The sequence below is a fragment of the Lepidochelys olivacea genome (genome assembly GCF_965140295.1).
Source record: "Lepidochelys olivacea isolate rLepOli2 genome assembly, chromosome: 13".
NCBI classification, from domain to species: domain Eukaryota; kingdom Metazoa; phylum Chordata; order Testudines; family Cheloniidae; genus Lepidochelys; species Lepidochelys olivacea.
In genome coordinates, this window is record NC_140423.1 from 37,389,981 (window position 1) to 37,409,964 (window position 19,984).

Genomic DNA, 19,984 nt, shown 5'->3' on the forward strand with positions numbered 1-19,984 from the left:
CTACGCATGGCAGCCAGAGGGGGGACATGCCGCTGCTTCCAGGAGCCATGCGGAAAGCCCCTGACACCGCTCCTGGTGGAAACTTGAAGGCCAGATTAAAAGTTCTAACGGGCCGGACACAGCCCAAGGGCCGTAGTTTGCCCACCCCTGATGTAGACCCATGATTGCTCATCTAGAGTCATGCCCAAACCATTTAAGATCCATGCCTGAGCAATGCAAATGCACAAATGTGCTACTGGATCCATTTAGGTCAATAATGGATCAATGCAATTCCAGTCTAGAGCTATCAGTCTTGATCAACTCACATCTATGCAAATCGATTCTAGATCCACCTAGACCCACACCATTAGTATCTAGACCCATTCACCAGCCATGGCCTGCTGGACCCACTGAGTTCTGCTGATAGCTACAGAAAGGGTCACCAACTGGGCTCCAAGGCCAGCATGGAGAGTTGGCTGGGAGCATCCAGGACTGGCCCCTGGGAGAAGCTGGAAGCAGGAATGTCTAGACCAGTGATGCTCCTGGCTCTGTCTATGTGAATCCCCACAGCAAGAGAGTGTCTCCACTGATAGGCCAGGGATCCATGATAGGGGGTAGGGCTGAAGCCCCCTGGGCAGGGGCTGATAAACCCAGTGTGGGCAGCAGGAGGAGGGGAGGCATCTGGCTCTGACAATGTGGTTGTGGGGGTGGGGGTTCAGAGACACCCTGGGCATCGGGGGGGGGGGCTGGTATTAGGGAGATCAGAGTCACAACCTCTTTTATCCCACTCAGACGGGGGTGGGATCAGGGTGTGTTCTCTCACCCAGCATCGATACCAATCAGCGTTACCCACAGACCATGTAAGGGTAAGCTACGGAAGGACAGAAATTGGCACTTGGAAAGGAGATGGAAGCACTGAATTTCCATAGAAGGGAAAGCCCCATATCCCATTCCCCACCCCCCTGAGCCAGTCAGTCGCCTGCCCTGGTCCTGGATCGGAGCTTGCACTCCAGTGGGCCCTGCCCAGCACCTACACATAAGGATCTCCACATTCCTCCCCTGCATGAAGTGATGTCTCCAAACCTGCAAACTCTTTGTAGGGCTTAGGCCCCACCCAACAGGATCCAGAAGCAGGGCTGCCTTTTCCCTGCTAAAGGCCATAGGGTGGATCCAAAAAGCCCAGTGGAAAAGCTCTCACCCTGGACTGCTGGGGGGCTGGGGGCATCTCCCATCGCTCCCTGTGCCTCAGTTTACTCACAGCCCTATTGGGATAAGGACATTCACTTGTACTGTGAGGCCTCTGCATGACAGACAGTCTCGAAGAGCTGGGTGCTATCACCATTATCGTGGGCAGCTCCCGACTGCCAGTCTGGAATGCCAATGGAAAGCCAAATACAGAGCTGGGAAAGCCCTCCTGGGCCCTCCAGTCTGACCCCATTAGAAACACACAAAGAGAACAGGAAGAAATTCCAGAGCCCCCTTTACCTGTCTACGCCAGGGGTTTCAGGGCTCTTTCCAGCAATTGCACCTCTCCAACATACTTACAGGCTGGCAGATTCTGTCCTGGGAAACAGACTCTGCAAAAGATTTGGGGGTCACAGTGCAGAAGCAACTGAACACGAGCTCCCAGTTCCACCCTGTGGCCAAAAGGGCAAATGCGATCCTGGGAATCTCGAGTAGGAGCAGGGTGGTTATTTTACCTTCGCATTTGGCACTGGTGCAGCCCACTGCTGGAATCCTGTGTCCAGTTCTGGTGCCCACAAAATTCAGAAAGGATGTTGCTGAATTGAGGAGGGTTCAGAGAACATCCACAAGAATGATCAAAGGATTAGAAAACCTGCCACCTAGTGGTAGACTCAAAGATTCAATCTGTTTAGTTTAACAAAGAGAAGGGGTGACGTGATCAAAGTCTATAAGTACATACAGAGGGGGAAATATTTAATAACAGGCTCCTAAGTCTAGAAGACAAAGGTCTAACACAATCCAATGGGTGGAAGCTGAAGCTAGATGAAGTCAGACTAGAAATAAGGCATACATTTCTAACAGTGAGGATAATTAACCATCGGAACAAGTGACCAAAGTCACTGACAATTTTTAAATCAAGACTGGATGTTTTTTCTAAATTATCTCCTCTAGGAATAACTGTGAAGCAGTTCTCTGGACTTTGCTTTGCAGGGGGTCAGACTAGATTATCACAATGGTCCCTTCTGGCCTTGGAATCTGTGAATTTAGGTGTGGGGATGGATGGAGGGATAGATAGGCAGGGATGGGGATGGATAGATGTACAGATGGCTGGGATGGATGGATGGATGGATGGATAGGCAGGGATGGGTGGATGGATGGATGGATGGATGGATGGATGGATGGATGGATGGATGGACAGGTGGGGATGGGTGGATGCATGAATAGGCTTTTCCATCATAAAAATGACACTCACCCTCCTGCCGTAGTAAGCCCAACCTAACCTGAAACAACTACCCAGAATTAAATCAACATCAACAAACAAATTAACTGAATAAAATATGAGAGAGAAAGCGGGGGCGGAGGGTTTATAGATGGACAGATAGATTATGGACTTGGACTGCTGCTGAGACCCTAGACGACCTTTGGGGACTGAGCTTTATTTAAATCCTGGCCCTACAGTTTCTCTTGGAGGCAGAAGTTGCTGTCGGGTTTTTATCCTGCCTTTGGTGTCCTCGGCGCCCCGCAGACACAAACCCAGGAGAACCAGGATCCTTCCTAAAGCAGCTTCTCTCCCATCCCAACTGGTGGGGAATTGTCCAGACAAATGTTATTTTGACCCAACAACACCCCCTCCTCCCCCCCGCACTCCGACCTCCCCATGTGAAACTGCAGCACCAGGAGTAGTGCCCCCCTTGGCCATGTGAACAGAGCCATGCTGAGCAGGGGCAGGGAGGAGTGTTTCCGGGGGGATCCTGGGATCCTGTGCCCAGGTCTGGGGTGAGCACTTTAAAAGGGCGGGCGGCAAACTGGAGATGGGGCAGGATGGGGCCAGGCAAATGATTGGAGTGCTAGAGAAAATGCCTGGCAGGGAGAGACTGAAAGCGCTCGCTCTGTGTGGCCTCTCCACAAGTCGCGTGGGAGGTGCCTGAAGGTCGGCGTCCAAGAACCGTCGTGGAGAGACAAAGCCGGGTGCTGGGGGCTCTTCAATCCAGCAGGGAAAGGCAGAGCAAGATCCAACTGGGGAAACTAAAGCCTGACCAAATCCAGAAGCAATGGAGGGCCCAGTGTGGGACAGGGGAACCAGCTCCCCAGAGCAGGGGGTTTCTCCATCTCCGGGTGGCCTCAGACCCCGCCTGGCTACCTTGCTGGGAGAGGCGTTCACAGAACACCAGTGACCGGGAACTGGGCAAGGTCTCCGGCCAGGGTCACTCGGGAGGGCAGACGGGTCGGTCGAATGGACCCTGCTGGCCTGAACATCTGTGGATCCAGGGATCCAGGGGCAGAACAGACCAGGGGGGATTCTGCCATCTGCAGCTGGGAGGCCTCAGCACTGGCCACGTCCCCACCTGAGGGCAGGGAGGGCACCAGTGCAGGAAGGAACCCCGCCCCCCTCTGCGATGCGGGCGGGGACGTGGCTCAAGGTTTCCTCTCCGGGAATCCCCACCCCTGACACATTGCTGATGGGAAATTTCTTGGTAGCCAGGTACATGACCCTGCACTTCCTGGGCCACCTCTTCCCAGCCTCCCCTCCCCACTGTCTGCTCTATATAAACCCCGGGGCTGAGACAGAGCCACCAGCCCCAGCTCCTGGATGTGCACCAATGAGGCTGCTCCTGCTCCTGTTCCCCATGGCCTTTGTCCCACTTCATACCGGTGAGTTGAGCTGAGCGACCGGGTATTTCCCGGCCCCGGGGGGCTCACACTGGGAGTGGGGCTGAGCGAATCACAGAGTTTTTGGTTTAGGGGCCGAACCGTAAAATCTGGGAAAAGCTGGGTTGCTCCCAAAATTATTTTTTTCATTTTTTCTCGCAGAAGCAGAAACCCTAAAAAGACAGCGTTTCAAAACAAAATGGGGGGTTGTTTGCTTTGGGGTGTCTCCTTCACCCTGAAACAGTTGGGTTTGTTTGTTTTTTTTTGCTTTTTGCTTCCATTTTGGGGCCTGTGCAGGGGTTTTTCACCCTTATTGTTCATTAGCTGAGTTTTGAACTGAAATGCAATTTTGAAACAAAAATTGATCCAGAAACTTTTTTTTCTTTTTCATTTGCTTTCAACTCCAAACTTTGGGGGTACTTTTTTATTTGACTTCAGGTCACTTTAGAAGGGGTTTTAGTCACTGTTAAAAAAAATAGTTTAAAAAAACCCAATTGCTCCATTTCTAAAGGAAGCACCATTTCAAACAGAAACTCGAGATGTTTCGTTTCCCAGTGCTCACACCAAAACTTTTCTACTTTTTCCTGGAAAAAATTAATCTTTTTTTCCAGCCAAAACAATGCACCGAATTCCACCTGAATTCACAGGTACTTTTGATGCCCCAAAATTGCTTTTTTTTAAAAAGCAAATTTGCCAATTGCTTATCAATTTTTGCCCAGCTCTAGTGGTGAGAATTGGGCAATTGGGGCTGTGGGCAGCGCAGCCCACACCAAGGGCAGGGGGAAAGAATTAGCCATCGGGCTCAGGCAGGTGTCAGGCGATGGGACAATGAAGCTGAGGGTTGATAGGGAATTCCTGACCTAGTTCTCTGAGAGGGGAGATGGCTGGGGGCAGCCCCACAGACCGAAGATGGATGGGCATGTATGGGATAAGGAATGGATGGATGGATGAATAGGTCCATGTGGGAAAAGGTAGATTTGAAGTGGGTACATGTATTATGGGATATACCGGGCTGGTTGGGGTGAGGGGCTGACCGAGTGGCAGGCTGGGCTAGGGGCCCGAAGGGGCTGATCCAAGCCAGCAGGGGGCTGAGCTAAGGGATGAGGGTGCGGGTTGCACTGGGCTCTTGGTCCCACTCTCCAGCTCCCTTTTGAACCCCTTCCTGTCTCTCCAGCTCAGGTCATCAGGGGCCAGGAAGCCCCGCTTGGCTCCAGACCCTACATGGCCTATGTACAAATAGGGTCAAAGGGAAGCTGCGGAGGGTTCCTGATCCAGGAGGACGTGGTGGTGACGGCGGCTCATTGTAACTGCAACCTGGGGTAAGAAACGCACCATCCCCCACTCCTGAGCCAGCCAGTCCCCTGCCCTGGGGCTGGATCAGGGCTGGTGCCCCTGGAGGAGAAAGGCCCCGTGTCCAATTTCCCACCCCCCGAGCCAGCCAGTCCCCAACTCTGGGATGGGACAGGAGCTGGCAATATGTTGTCCCAAAGACTAGAAGCATTTATGGGATGTGAAAAATACGAATTTCACTGGGTGCCTGTTAAATTTTAAAGCCCAAACCAACCAAACTAGACCTGCCCCACAGGGCAAACATCCCAGATGATGTTTTTAGTCAGTCCCATAAGGACAACCCCTGTCATTGAGTTACTTCACTCAGTTGAAACCTAGCCTCTTCTCAAGTCTTTTCCCTTGGCCATCACTTCTCAAACCCAGACACTTGGTTGTTCGTAAGCAATCAAGAAATCCCCCGATTGCCTTTGCGGATCTGAGCCCTACTGAACAGAACAACACTGTAGGCAATGGACATAGATCAGCGCTGGGGCCCAGCTGTTGCACCAGAGACTGATCCAGTCCCCACGATTTCCTGCTATTTTCGCTTACAATCGTCAGACATTAATTCTTTTCTGTCTGTATCGTGTTTCTTGGGGTCAAAAGGGGAACACCCAGACAGAGATTAAGGAAAGATGGAGGAGACTCAATCTCTGCCATCAAGTCTCACCACTACTTCTCCTGTCCTGCTAACCCTGGAGGAGGGAAGGGGCTGTCCAGAGGGGCTGGGCCAAGCATCCTGGTTCCCTTCTGGACTTCAACATCTTCGCTGATGCACTCAGCAGCCACTCATGCCCCACACTGTGACCTCTGTCCCCAGGGTCATTTGCACAGAGAGAGTTTGGCTTCCTGTTACTGCTGTCCATGGCCAGTAGATGGCGACAGTGCATAAAAAACTCTTTGATCCTTTTCTTATTTGTATGTTTCATTCCTTCCAGCCACTTTATTTCTGTGTCAGCCCAGCCAAGGCATCTGGGATTCCCCCCCTTTAAACAATTTCTTTTAATATTTCAAAGTGGCACCCAGATTAGGGCCTTACACCTTCCCATAGATATTTTCCTTCTTCTGCCATATGGAGTTCAATGATTCATAGATTTCAAGATCTTTATGATCATTTTGATTGACCTCCTGTATAACACAGACCACAGAACATCTCCCAAATAATTCCTCTTGATCTACAGAAGATCTTTTAAAAAAATCTAACCGTGACTAAAAATTGCCAGTGATGGAGAATCCACGATGAACTTTGGTAAGTGGTTACAACGTTAGTTACAGTCCCTGTTAAAAACTCACACCACAAAATAATCATTGAGAAAGAAATCAAACAGAATCCTCTATAGTCCCTCTGAATTTGAAATCAATTGATCTTGAGTTTCTCAGTATAAGGTGTGTTTTCCAATCTTCTGATCATTCTTGCGGCTCTTCTCTGACCCCTCTCCAATTTATCAACATCTTTCTTGAACCATGGACACAAGAACTGGACAATGGGTCACCCTGCATAGGAGAATAGTCCATTGGTCAGTCTTTTGGGTCTCTTTAGCCAACCAGAATGGAGAAGGAGGAAGTCCATCCACATGTAGGTGCATAAGATGGTCTCTATGTTACTCAGCTGCAAAACTGTGGGTAGAAATCTGCACAGGCCAGGAGCTGGGCTGGTGTCCCTTCCAGAGGGTCTGTGATGGCCCCACCCCAATATCCAATGGGCACTAATGCCCCCATATTTTCCCCTTGGTTTTTCCAGCAACATCTATGTCTACCTGGGAGTTCAAGACTTCAAGAAGCCAGGACAGAACTGGCAACGGATCCGGGCCCGTCGCTGGATCCAGCACCCTGACTTCAGCAATGAGAACTTTGATAATGACATCATGCTGCTGAAGGTACCAACACCAGTGACCTCATTCTGCTAGGGTACCACCCCCATCCCATCAGCCGGCCCCCAGTGACCTCGCACTGCTGCAGGTACCACCCCCATCCCATCATCCTTCCCCCAGTGACCTCACACTGCTGAAGGTAGCACTCCCGTCCCATCATCCCTCCCCCAGTGACCTCACACTCACTCCCTGGACTCACATCCATGCTCTGGCCGGGTGGTGCTGCCCCTTCCCAGCCCCAGTCCTGGCGCTGATCCGGGTCCATTCTCTCTCTCTCCTCCCCATGGCAGCTGTGGCGCAGTGCGGAGCTGACCGAGTGGGTGATGCCCATCCCCCTGCCGGAGACCGATCACCACGTCAGCCCAGGCTCCGAGTGCAGCGTGGCCGGGTGGGGTCGGACCGGAGTGAACACCACCTCCGACAGGCTGCAGGAGGCGGAGCAAGAGGTGGTGTCGGACGGGCTGTGCGGAGAGCGGTATCGGCATTACGACCCCACCACCATGCTGTGTGCCGGCAGCCCCCACGCCAAGAAATCAGCCTTCCAGGTAAATACCCCCCAGCCCAGAGCCACTGGGGGTGCAGCAAGCTGCTCCAGGGGAAGGAGCTGGGAAGGAGCTGGTCCACCACCATGGACGTGCCCCTCCCATGCTCCACTGCGCCAAGAGGGGAGCCCATCGTGCATCATGGGAGATGCAGTCCAGCTGGGGAGCCCAGCACAAAGGGTGACTGTGGAGAGGTATCTCCAGCGTTAGTGCCCTTGTGCAAGGTGCTGGTGGAAATGGGCTGAAATTTAACATGGGCTCATGCACGTAGTGTCAAGAAACAAGAATTGCTGCTCTGAGCTGGGGACTTCTCAGCTGGAAGTGACAGGGAGGGAGGGAGAAATGGGTGTGTGAGTCAATCACAGGGTGACCATGGGCCACCATCAGGATGAGGCCAGAAGAAAGGCCCATGTGATCCTGGGATGGAGCAGGTCAGGTGTCTCCAGTAGAGAGGGAGGGTTTAATGCCAGCGGAGAAGGCTCTGGGGAGAGCTCAGCTGGAATCCGGTGCAGAGTTCTGGGCAGCCCTGTTCCGGAAAGAGGAATCTCAGCTGGAGCAGGTGTTGAGAAGGGCTGGTGGGACGATCAGGGGAATGGAGAACCGGTCTGAGGAGAAAGGAATAAAATACCTGGGCTAGCTCAGCATAGAAGATAGGCTGAGAGGGGTCTGATTGCTCTATAAATACATCGGTCTGGGGCGGGGATGACTACACCAGGCAGGGAGACGAGCTGTTGAAGCTAAAGGGTGAATCAAATGGGGACAAATGTGGCAGGGATCAATGGAAGCTGGAGATGAGGAGAAAGTTTCTAACCACCAGAGGGGGGAAGTTCTGGAAAAAGCTCCAACAGGAGCCTTTGGGCGAGGGGTACAACCTAACAAGGATGCAGACAGAGCTTGATAAGTTCATGGATGGGATGATATGACAGGACTGCCTGTAATAGCAGAAACTGCACTTCATGACCCAGTAGGGCCCTTCCAGTCCTGTGTTCCCATAAGGGCACGAGACACCTGAAATACACCTCCCATGATTAGACATGGTTAGGCTTTGCGTTTTTAGCAAAATGTTCCAGGAAAAGTGTTGATGAAAAAGGGGAAACCCCCCTTCCCTACCACATGTTCTGACCATCTCTACTCTTCACCTTCACTCATGGCTCTACTGGTGAACTCAACCCTGAGGCCACCCAACAGATAGGACCCTGGGTGAAATCCTGGCCCCATACATGTGGATGGGAGCTTTGCTGATGATGTCCGTAGGGCCAGGTTGGCACTGGAGCTGAGGGAGAATCAGTGTTCCCATCTCTCAGGAAATGGCAACATTTCAATCTTTGTTTTCGAAGAAAAGTTGTTTTTGAGGAAAAGTTGAGATTTCAACATTTTTGGCAGAACAGAAATTCCAAAAGCTGGTTTGACTCAGAAATGTCAAAATGTTTCATTGCAACATTTTAAATGGAAATGAAACATGCTCAGACGTGAATAGATTGAAACGTTTCCTTCCATGTGAACAAACTGGAGAGAGTCCAGAGGAGAGAAACAAGAACAAAAAAATATGATCAGAGGTTTAGAAAACCTTATGTAGGAGGAAAAGCTAAAAGAATTGGGCATGTTTAGGCTAGAGAAGATGAGGCTGAAGGGGCTGCAGTTCCTTAGCAGCGCATTGCCTTCTGGGAGCTGTAGTTCAGGCCTCTATTTTCCCTTAGGTAGCCCCTGCCTGGACTATGTCTCCCACAATGCACTGAGTCATGTGATTCCCATGATGCCTCAAACAGCTCAGTCAGAAGCAAATCTGAGTTGCATTATGGGAGATGTACTGCTCCAGGGAGCCAAGTTCTTAGGAGAGAATGAAGACCTGAAGGACAACTCCCACAAGCCAATGCATGGTTAGGAGAAAGCAGTTTTACACCTTGTTGAACTCATTCCAAACTAAATGTTTCAGGCCATTTTTTAAAAGGTAAAATATTCTGATTCAGGTGGAACTGACCCGAAATGAAATATTTCCTTTCAATTTTCCTAAAGCAAAAATTTAAAATTGATTGTTTTCTGTGGAAAATTTCAATTTTGTAGAAACTGCCTTTTCCACATTCTGTGCAGCTCTAGATTTCCCTCTCTGCCAACCCATTTCCAGGCTGGTTCTGTTTGGCAGGAAGGGCTGGGCCTTCAGCTGCAGAGAGCACTTGTTCCACATGCAATCTGAGATCTCCGCTGGACAGGCTGGGCTGGGTAATATCAGTCACTGATGTTCTTCTTCTTATTGGCAGGGTGATTCCGGTGGGCCGTTGGTGTGCGACGGGGTGGTCCAGGGCATCATTTCCAATGGAGATCCGGATGGGCGACCCCCCAGCATATACACAAGAATCTCCAAATTCATCCCCTGGATCAACAAAACTCTGCAGAAACTGAGTTAAAGGAGATGCTCCCCTTTAAAGGGCCAATTTCACCATAATGGGCAATGTGCCTGAGTGGAACCCTGAGGTGCTTTAGATCAGAGTATTTGTTTCTAGTGTTAGAGAAATGCTGCGAGTGGCTCAGTCCTGAAATCCTTTTGTAGCTAGAAATACCCCATCAATGTTTAAATTTTGTTATATTGTCTCCCCAAGTGTCGAGTCAATGTTTGGGACCCTATGTGTGTTCCGGTTGGGAGCAGAAATTGACAATGGAGTCTGGTATTTCCTCTGATGCGATCTAGTTTATTTACAAGGAATATCCAAAGTCCCTGAACACAGCTGGAATCAAACAGCAGCAGACAGCTCCTCTATTCACTGTACAGAGCCTGCCTCTGAAGCCAAGACTCTGTGCCCAAATGGTTCTTCTCTTAGCTTTTTCTCAGGGCCACATTCCTGTGCTTCCAGGCTATGTCTGCCTGGCTTTTTACTTTGCGTCTGACTCGCTCCTGTCCCCGGATCTCTGTGTTTATGTTGTGTCTGTCCGATCCACATGCCCCATTACCCCAGAACAAAATTTGGTGACAACCTTTCCTCCTGAGTCATTCGAATTCCCACGTGTGCACAGGGTTTTACATCAGCTAAGGGGATTCTGGAGCAAGGGTTGTATTTTCTCAGCTGAATTGTATAGGACCTCTACAAATGCTGATCATTTGTACACCTAATCCATTCCTCAAGGGTTTTCCACCATCAAAATTCCGAGCTGCAGCATGTCCTTGGCTGGCTTAAAAACATTCTTTCACCCAAGCAGAGAGCAGGAATGGGGCCATGTGACTTTGATGGCCAACCTATGACCATGAAGAGTGGCTAGTCGAATTAAACAGCCCATGACAATAGCACATTGAAATGGTTGTGTGAAATTTCTGTGATTTTGTTTCACACATTTTGAGCTGGACCCAACTTCTGTTTGTTTTCAGCATTTTTTTTTTCTTTTTTCCTCTCCCCACCCCACAAGTATTTAATTATTTATTATTTATTATTGTGATACTGACAGGAGGTTGAAAAAACCCAAAGGAAGGGAACCCAGAAAGCATCGCTGAGATACACTGGGGCAAAAGAAAGAATTGTCTATTTCCAAATATTTGGAAAATATTGAAAACGGACGCTTGTTTGAAAAACAAATGGCATTTGAAGAGAAAAAAAGCCATTTTTCTAAATAAAAAATGTTTTCTCTGAACAATTTGCAAGGCCTTTTCCATTGCTGGCCTGTAGACTGGATGTTGTGTGTGTGGATGATACAGGGTTGGGGGAGGATAATGGGGCAGTGGGCAGGATGCAGGTGCTGGGTTGAGCCATACACAAAACTGGTGCTAAATAAAAACATCTAGGCCCAGATCCTCAGAGGTGTTTGGGTGCCTAACTCCCATTGAAATCACCGGGAGCCTGAATACTTTTGAGAATCTGGGCTCCTAGCTCGTCCCTCCAGGAGATCTCAAAGCTCTTTACAAAGGGTGGTCAGGATCATTAGCCCCAGATGGGTAAACTGAGGCACAGAAAGGGGCCAGGACTCGCCGAAGGTCATGCAGCAGCTAAGCCGGGAACAGAACACAGATGTCCTGAGGTGCAGGCCTTTGCTCTGGCTACTTGGCCACACAGCTTCCCAGCTCACAACAGCCCAGTCAGGCCGTCCCACACACCATGGCCCCACAGCCCTTCAACCACACCGCTTGTTAATTTCAATTCCCATCCTGTGTTTTCTGGAATCAGGACAGATCTGATACAAACTTCTCCAGCACTGAATTCCCGCCTGACCCATGTCGTCTGGGGCAGGGGCTAGGTCCACCAGGGCAGGGGAGGTCTCAGGTTACAGGATGTGAGGATGTAACATCTGCAGGGCTGGAATTACACCCACCCCCAAATCCAGTGGCTGTGGAGCAAATACAGACAGTATTGATCTGTCTGTCTCCACACTCCCCTCATAGAATCGAAGAATTGTAGAATATCAGGGCTGAAAGGGACCTCAGGAGGTCATCTAGTCCAACCCCCTGCTCAAAGCAGGACCAACACCAACTAAACCATCCCAGCCAGGGCTTTGTCAAACCGGGCCTTAAAAACCTCTAAGGATGGAGATTCCACCACCTCCCTAGGTAACCCATCCCAGTGCTTCACCACCCTCCTAGTGAAATAGTGTTTTCTAATATCCAATCTAGACCTCCGCCCCGTGCAACTTGAGACCATTGCTTCTTGTCCCTCCATCTGGCTCTCTCTGTCTGGTAACAGGGGCAGTGCTCTGTTTGTCACTGTCTGGACAAATACCAGATTCATCTGAGCCAGAGGCATGACAGAGATTCCCAGAGCTGCCCGCAGATGCTCTGGGTCCCTCCACCCTGACCTGCTGCAATAGGAAAGCCACATTCCTTTGATAGATTCATCCATTCCAAGGCCAGAAGGGCCCACGGTGCTCGTCCTGTCTGACCTCTGCGTAGCCCTGGCCTTGGGACAGCCCTGAGCTAATCCCAGCTCGAATTACAGGAGAGCTATTAGAGAAATGTCCCGGCTTGACTTACACGTCACCAGGGATGGAGAATCCAGCCCAGGCCTTGGCAGCAGCGTCTCCGAGCCTGACACTGGCTCAGCCACCGAAGGGATTCGAATGGCCAATTCCTAGGCAACGTCATTCAGATCCCCTGGGCTGGGCACTCTGGCCTGGGGGTGCGGGCAGAGGAGATGGTCTGATGGTCCCCGCTGGCCATCACCTCTGCTGCTGTACAAACAGCTCAGCATCGACATGATAGAAACCTTCCCATGGTGTTTCCTTCTCTGTATTCAGGGCAATTCTTGTTAAACAGAGTCTGTCTCCAGCCGTGTAACAAACACCGGGGGTTCTCCCACCGCTTGGGAGGGGAGACCCCTAACTGCTGAGAGTTACCCTGCGGGTTATTGCACTGCTACGCCCCACTGACCCCAGCTGGGACCTGGCCCCATTGACCTCAATGGAGCTATGTCCCATTGCCCCAGCTGGGATCTGGCCCCATTCTCCCTAAATCCCCCACCCAGAACACAATGACGAGACAGATGAAAATGACATAATGCTTCTGCAGGTACCACGCCTTTGCATCTCCCTGCTCCGAGTGATGTCAGACTGCTAAAGGTACCATCCCATCACCCCGCCCCCCATGACCTCACAGTGCAGCAGGTACCACCCCCTCCCATCACCCCGCCCCCCATGACCTCACACTGCTGCAGGTACCACCCCCCTCCCATCACCCCGCCCCCATGACCTCACAGTGCGGCAGGTACCACCCCCATCCCATCACCCCGCCCCCCACTGACCTCACACTGCTGCAGGTACCATCCCCCTCCCATCACCCCGCCCCCTGTGACCTCACACTGCTGCAGGTACCATCCCCATCCCATCACCCCGCCCCCTGTGACCTCACACTGCTGCAGGTACCACCCCCCTCCCATCACCCCGCCCCCCACTGACCTCACAGTGCTGCAGGTACCTCCCCCCTCCCATCACCCCGCCCCCCACTGACCTCACAGTGCTGCAGGTACCTCCCCCCTCCCATCACCCCGCCCCCCACTGACCTCACAGTGCGGCAGGTACCATCCCCCTCCCATCACCCCGCCCCCTGTGACCTCACACTGCTGCAGGTACCACCCCCCTCCCATCACCCCGCCCCCATGACCTCACAGTGCTGCAGGTACCATCCCCATCCCATCACCCCGCCCCCTGTGACCTCACACTGCTGCAGGTACCTCCCCCATCCCATCACCCCGCCCCCTGTGACCTCACACGGCTGCAATTACTGCCCCATCCCATCCCCCCCACCCCACAGAGCACATGGCATCACAGTGTTGCACAGTTGCTAAGGGGTTGCCCCATTTGCTCCCATCTGGCCCCATCCCCCTAGGACAAGATCCATCCCCCAAGAGGAGTTTGATTTCCCTTCTCTCTCTCTCCCCCATCATGGCTGAGGCACAAGGCCAATCTGACTGAGACTGCGGGCACCATCCCCCTGTCCCGGAGGGAGGCGAAGGAGGGGGCTGTGTGCAGCGTGGCCGGCTGGGGCCTGGCTAGTACTGAGGAAAACGCCAGCCTCCCCAACCATGCAGGAGGTGGAACTGAAGGTCATGAGAAAGGGCCTGTGTCTGTCTCAGGCTTTTCTGCACTATGCCCCATCCAGGATGCTGTGCGTGGGGGACCCCCAGAAGAGGAAGGCGTCATTCCAGGTGAGTGTGGAAAAGGGGTTCCTAGATCCTAGGACTCAAGGATGGAGGGTAGAAATTAGGGACCAAAACAGGCCAGATCCTAGGAATCAGGCATGGAGGCTAGAAAGCAGGGACAAGAAGTTGGCAGGTCTTTTAAATGAGGACTGGATCCCTATAATTTGGGACAGGAACTGGCAAGATCATAGAAATCAGGGACAGAAATCAGCTGGATGTTCAACATGTTCTGTAAATCAGGGACAAAAACCAGCCACATTCTGGAAATCCGGGATGGATCTTAATAGTGAGAGACAGATTCTAGAAATCACAGTTGGGAATCAACTGGATCCTAGAAGACAGAGAGGGGGATTCCTGAATCAAGAACCAGGAGTGGTTCCGAGAAATCAGCAGGAGATCCTAGAAATAAGAGGCAGGAGTCAACCAGACGCTGGAAATCAGAGTCAGAAATCAGGGATGGAAATTGAGCAAGTTAAAGAAATTGGGGATGGATGCTAGAAATCAGACACAGGAACTGACCAGATCCTATGAATCAGGGATAGGGGCCAGCTGGATCCCTGGCCCATGGGGTGGGAACCCTGGGGGTGGGAGAAGACCTGGGAGTGACTTGACCGTGAATCCCCAGGAAGCGGGGTATGGAGATGGATTTCAGGACAGTGAATAGAGAAAGCAGCCCACCCTTTGCTTGGACATCAGTAACCCCACACCTTGTGTTTGTTTCTCAGGGCGACTCCAGGGGCCCCTGGTCTGTGATGGGAAGGCCTATGGCATTGTCTCCTAGGGCAAACTTCATGGTTCAGCACCCCTGATGTTCACCGAGGTCTCCAAATACGTCCCGCAGATCAAGAAAACTCTGCACAAGCTGAAGCCTTAGAGGGGAGCATCCATCTCCTCCAGCGTGAGTGGAGAGAGAGCTGGGTATTGCAGAGGCATGGTTGGCTTGCTGGGTATTGCAGAGGCATGGATAGATGGATGTGTAGCCAATGATTTTAGTTGATTGTTCATTTATTGTGTCATGTTATGATCAATTAACATGTGATGTCATATATAACCTCTGTATGGTAAATAGAGTTACGTTATGGTAAATAGAAGGATAAGATGGATCAGTAGTTAGAGGGAATAGTTATGTATTACGTATCTAAAAGACTAGGTAAGGAGGGCTTAAATACAAGGCCTACAGGCTGAGGCCTGTAACATTTTAGCTGAGCCATACTACGCCACAGGCTTAAGAAATGCTTGACATAAGTAAGTGAACAAAGAATGACCCTATGCCACAAGGTTATGGGAAAAGATGTACCCGTGGGTGATAGATGATAGATGGATACTGCAGAATATTGGACAGATGGACATGGCAAATGAGAAGACAGATGCATGTTGCAGAAGGATGAATGGATGGATGGATGGATGGATATTGCAAGAACATGGACAGATGGACATTGCAGAAGGATGGATGGAGGGGTGATTTGCAAAAGGATGACTGGATTGATTATGAATAGATGTTGAAGAAGATCGGGTGGATGGATGTGGCAGATAAGAAGACAGACAGCTGAATATTGAGAGGAAAGATGGGCAGAGAGCTCCTGGTGTTCCAGAGAAATGAACAAACAACCAGTTGAGCCTGCTGTGAGATCTCCCTCCAGTCAGAACTTACTCTTATTATTTTCCAAGTCTGCAGTCTCTGCCCTTGCCTTACAGATTCCATTCTATGTTTCTTCCCCACTATCTTTTAAAAATTCATATGGACTCCCTTTGCTGATATCCCAGTGCTTCCATATCCCATCAAACTCTGTAAGGATTTGCACGGAGCAGAGAAGGGGGTTCCCTAGCTCGTAGCTTTCTGCCATGTTAGATCATGATTCCTATAGAGGGCAGCTCACCTACTTACCAGATGAGTGGTCGGGGGTCACCAGTGTTGTCATCCGTTGGCTGTGTGTGTGTTTTCTGTGTGTGCTGCACCAGCTCTAGCCAGGTAGCCCGTACAGCAGATTTCTATCAAACTGTCCAAGAAGACCCCAGACTTGGTTCAGTGGCAAAGGCGCTCAGCCAGGTTTATTGCCGACAAAGCACAGTATTAGTGCCATATACGTACTAGAGGTACACTCAGTACCTGTATGCCCAAGACTATGGACTCGACTCCATGAGGGACTTTCTACTCCCCACTCAGCTGAACAGGGACACCCGCTCTGTGACCCCTCTTTTATACACCGACACAAACAAATTATGTATTGCCCCTCTGACGTGGTTAGTTACCACCCTTTACCTTGTACTTGGTGGTTTGCTCAAAACATCTCTATCCATAGAATCATAGAATCATAGAATATCAGGGTTGGAAGGGACCCCAGAAGGTCATCTAGTCCAACCCCCTGCTCGAAGCAGGACCAATTCCCAGTTAAATCATCCCAGCCAGGGCTTTGTCAAGCCTGACCTTAAAAACCTCTAAGGAAGGAGATTCTACCACCTCCCTAGGTAACGCATTCCAGTGTTTCACCACCCTCTTAGTGAAAAAGTTTTTCCTAATATCCAATCTAAACCTCCCCCACTGCAACTTGAGACCATTACTCCTCGTTCTGTCATCTGCTACCATTGAGAACAGTCTAGAGCCATCCTCTTTGGAACCCCCTTTCAGGTAGTTGAAAGCAGCTATCAAATCCCCCCTCTTTCTTCTCTTCTGCAGGCTAAACAAGCCCAGCTCCCTCAGCCTCTCCTCATAACTCATGTGTTCCAGTCCCCTAATCATTTTTGTTGCCCTTCGCTGGACTCTCTCCAATTTATCCACATCCTTCTTGAAGTGTGGGGCCCAAAACTGGACACAGTACTCCAGATGAGGCCTCACCAATGTCGAATAGAGGGGAACGATCACGTCCCTCGATCTGCTCGCTATGCCCCTACTTATACATCCCAAAATGCCATTGGCCTTCTTGGCAACAAGGGCACACTGCTGGCTCATATCCAGCTTCTCGTCCACTGTCACCCCTAGGTCCTTTTCCGCAGAACTGCTGCCTAGCCATTCGGTCCCTAGTCTGTAGCTGTGCATTGGGTTCTTCCGTCCTAAGTGCAGGACCCTGCACTTATCCTTATTGAACCTCATCAGATTTCTTTTGGCCCAATCCTCCAATTTGTCTAGGTCCTTCTGTATCCTATCCCTCCCCTCCAGCGTATCTACCACTCCTCCCAGTTTAGTATCATCCGCAAATTTGCTGAGAGTGCAATCCACACCATCCTCCAGATCATTTATGACCTTATCTTTAGGTCCAGATCATTTATGACCTTATCTTTATGACCTTATCTTTAGGAGGGGTCGGTGTGTCCCTGTATCATCTTCAGGGAGTGTGTTTAACTTGTATGGGGGGTGTTTACCTTGTATTAGGATGTTCTGGCACGATCCTTCTGAAATGTGTTTGTGTGAACACTTAGTGCCTAAGAGTGCTTGTGTTTTTGCAATGACAGCCCTGGTCTTGGCAAGTTCATGTGTCGGATGGGGAACCTGCAAGCAGGCATCTGCTTAGTTACAGGGCCTGAGTTTTCCTCATTGCCTGGCTCTTACTAACTTTACTTTATCTCAGCAAGGCCTGACTTAAATTCAGGCCTGAGGTCTAACACCAGGCTCCTTATTGCAGGCCTCATGTCTCAGGATCTCTTTTTTGACTACACCCTTCATGTCCATCCACCCCATCTATCAATCCATCCTGCCATCCATCCCTCCTTCTCCCTACACATATGGAAGTCTCCATCCCTCCCTCCCCACACACCCTCTCCATCCATCCCCTGACTGTGTTACCCATGGCTGTAATATCTCAGCTTTGTTGGTTCCTTCACCTCCGCCATGTTTGCTTGTTAATTTCATTCTGTCTTCTGTCTGCCGGCATCAATGGAGTCTAGTGACATTCAGCCTTTGTCAGTGTTTAATTCCTTCCAGGGCCTTTAGAACCAGCCAGCGGTATCATAGACAGCCAGGCCGGCATGTGCAAAGCCACCTGCAGGAGTGAGATGTCTAAATCCCATTGACTTTCAGTGAGAGTTGGGCCCCTAGCACCCTGACCCCCCCCCTTTACAATTCCCCACCCATCCTGTCAATTCCTGGGGCCCAATCCCACATAAGCTCAGCGCCCAGCATCTCTCAATGGGGGGTTATGGGGACATATTCAGAAGCACTGAACAAGCAATCTCCCCCCACGAGGACATATGGCCAGGTGCAGGTACACAGTGGAGTCCACTCAGCCCCTCACCCAGTGCAATGGGAACAGCTCCTCATGAGATCCAGCCTCACCCTACACAGCCAGCCTTCATGTGAGGGTGGGTGGGAAATGGACATGGGGCCTTTCTCCTCCTTAGTTCCAATAAAGCCCTAGGATGGGGACTGGCTGGCTCAGCAGCATAGGGAATGGGACATGGGGCCTTTCCCCTCTCGGAGCGCTGACTCTCCCATCCAAGACTGGCTGGCTCAGGGAGGCTGAGAATCAGATTAATTGTTTTTGCCCCGGTCCCCAGTCCAGGTATCTGTGGGAAGCAGTGGTGTCACAGAAGGGGGTATCTGGTCTCCCTGACCCACGTCCCTCCATCCAGCTCACATCCGCACTGCAGGGGAGGGGCAATTGGTAAGGATCAAGGGGCCAGGTTCCCACCAGAAGCTGAGCTGACTGTTGGTCAAACCACAGCTCCCACCAAAGCGGGGCGAGAGCTCAGACTCTGTTGTTAGCTTCTGAACCACTTCCCCCAGCTTCATTCCAGATGTGCACGGTACCCAGCAGTACACAGGTGCCAGGGGCACAATGGGGGTCCCATCTAGGTGTGTCCCCAGCTGTGCCTGGCCCCAGAATGGGCAACCCCCAGCTGGGCAGGGCTCCGGTGGCTCAGCTGTGGGGGGTGTCACCCAGTTGGGCCAGATCTTTTATCTTGCACCAGGCATTTCCGGGAACAGAGATGGCCGAAGACCATTTGGTGGGTGGAAACATCACACTGAGGTGTCCCCCACACCCCCATCTCTGCTCCAGCCCAGGTGCCTGGAGGAAGAGGCCAACAAAGCCGGTTCAGCGGATGTCTCATCGTAGCCACATGCCCCAACAGGCATGTGAACAGACCAGGGGGTGGGGTGTATCAATGCAAGCTGCTTCAGGGCTCAGCTCTGCCTCAGATGTGCAACCGCTCCAGGCTGGGCCAGTGCTAGGGTGTGTCACATCCTCAGCTTAGGAAGCCTCCAGACCTCAGAGGAACCTTCCTCCAGCTCCTTCACTGGTAAGCAAGGAGGGAGGGGGGTTGCGTTGCTTTGCAGTAGAGCGGGCAAGCAAGTCTGTGAGCCTGTGACTGGTGAAGGCCCCAGCCAGACACAGGAGCCCTCCCCGTGCAGAGAGACGTTGAGATGAGGCTGAGTTAACCACAGCAAAGGTCTCAGACTGGACCCTTCCTCTTAGCAGCTGAGCCACTTCCCCGCACACAGCAGGGCACTGCCTAGGTGAGCGCAGCCCTGCGATGCCCATGGCCCCACCAGAATGGACTCAGGGGCTGAGGGGCCCCAGATGGCAGCTCCCCTTTACCACCCTCCCAACCAGCTGATGTGGTGAGAGGAGGGTCCAAGTGCTGAGACAGCAGGTCCCCCACCCACACCCCATAGCATATGACCTGAGGTTTCCTTCCTTGCATCCCCGGTGCCCAGCCAGGCCTGTAACTCGCCACCCAGGCAGATGCCCCCTCCCCAGCTGGGCCATGACAATGCCTCTCATACACCTGCTCCCCAGGGCTCAGGCTGGTGATTGGGGGGGAGGGGCATAGTGGCCCCATTGTGCACAGCCCCCTGGGAGTTCAGGACCCCAGATATGCATGGCCC

The 19,984-nt window shown here is 51.6% G+C and overlaps 1 protein-coding gene across 1 annotated transcript; it reads left to right on the forward strand.

The window, feature by feature from the left end:
- Positions 1-3,650: 3,650 nt before the first annotated feature.
- On the forward strand, positions 3,651-9,957 carry LOC311530032 (duodenase-1-like; the record flags this gene model as incomplete). Its single annotated transcript, XM_084646353.1, has 5 exons — positions 3,651-3,816; positions 4,988-5,132; positions 6,884-7,019; positions 7,304-7,558; positions 9,811-9,957. 5 exons carry the CDS (start codon positions 3,651-3,653, stop codon positions 9,955-9,957), a joined length of 849 nt encoding a protein of 282 aa, XP_084502479.1.
- Between the last annotated feature and the right edge of the window lie 10,027 nt (positions 9,958-19,984).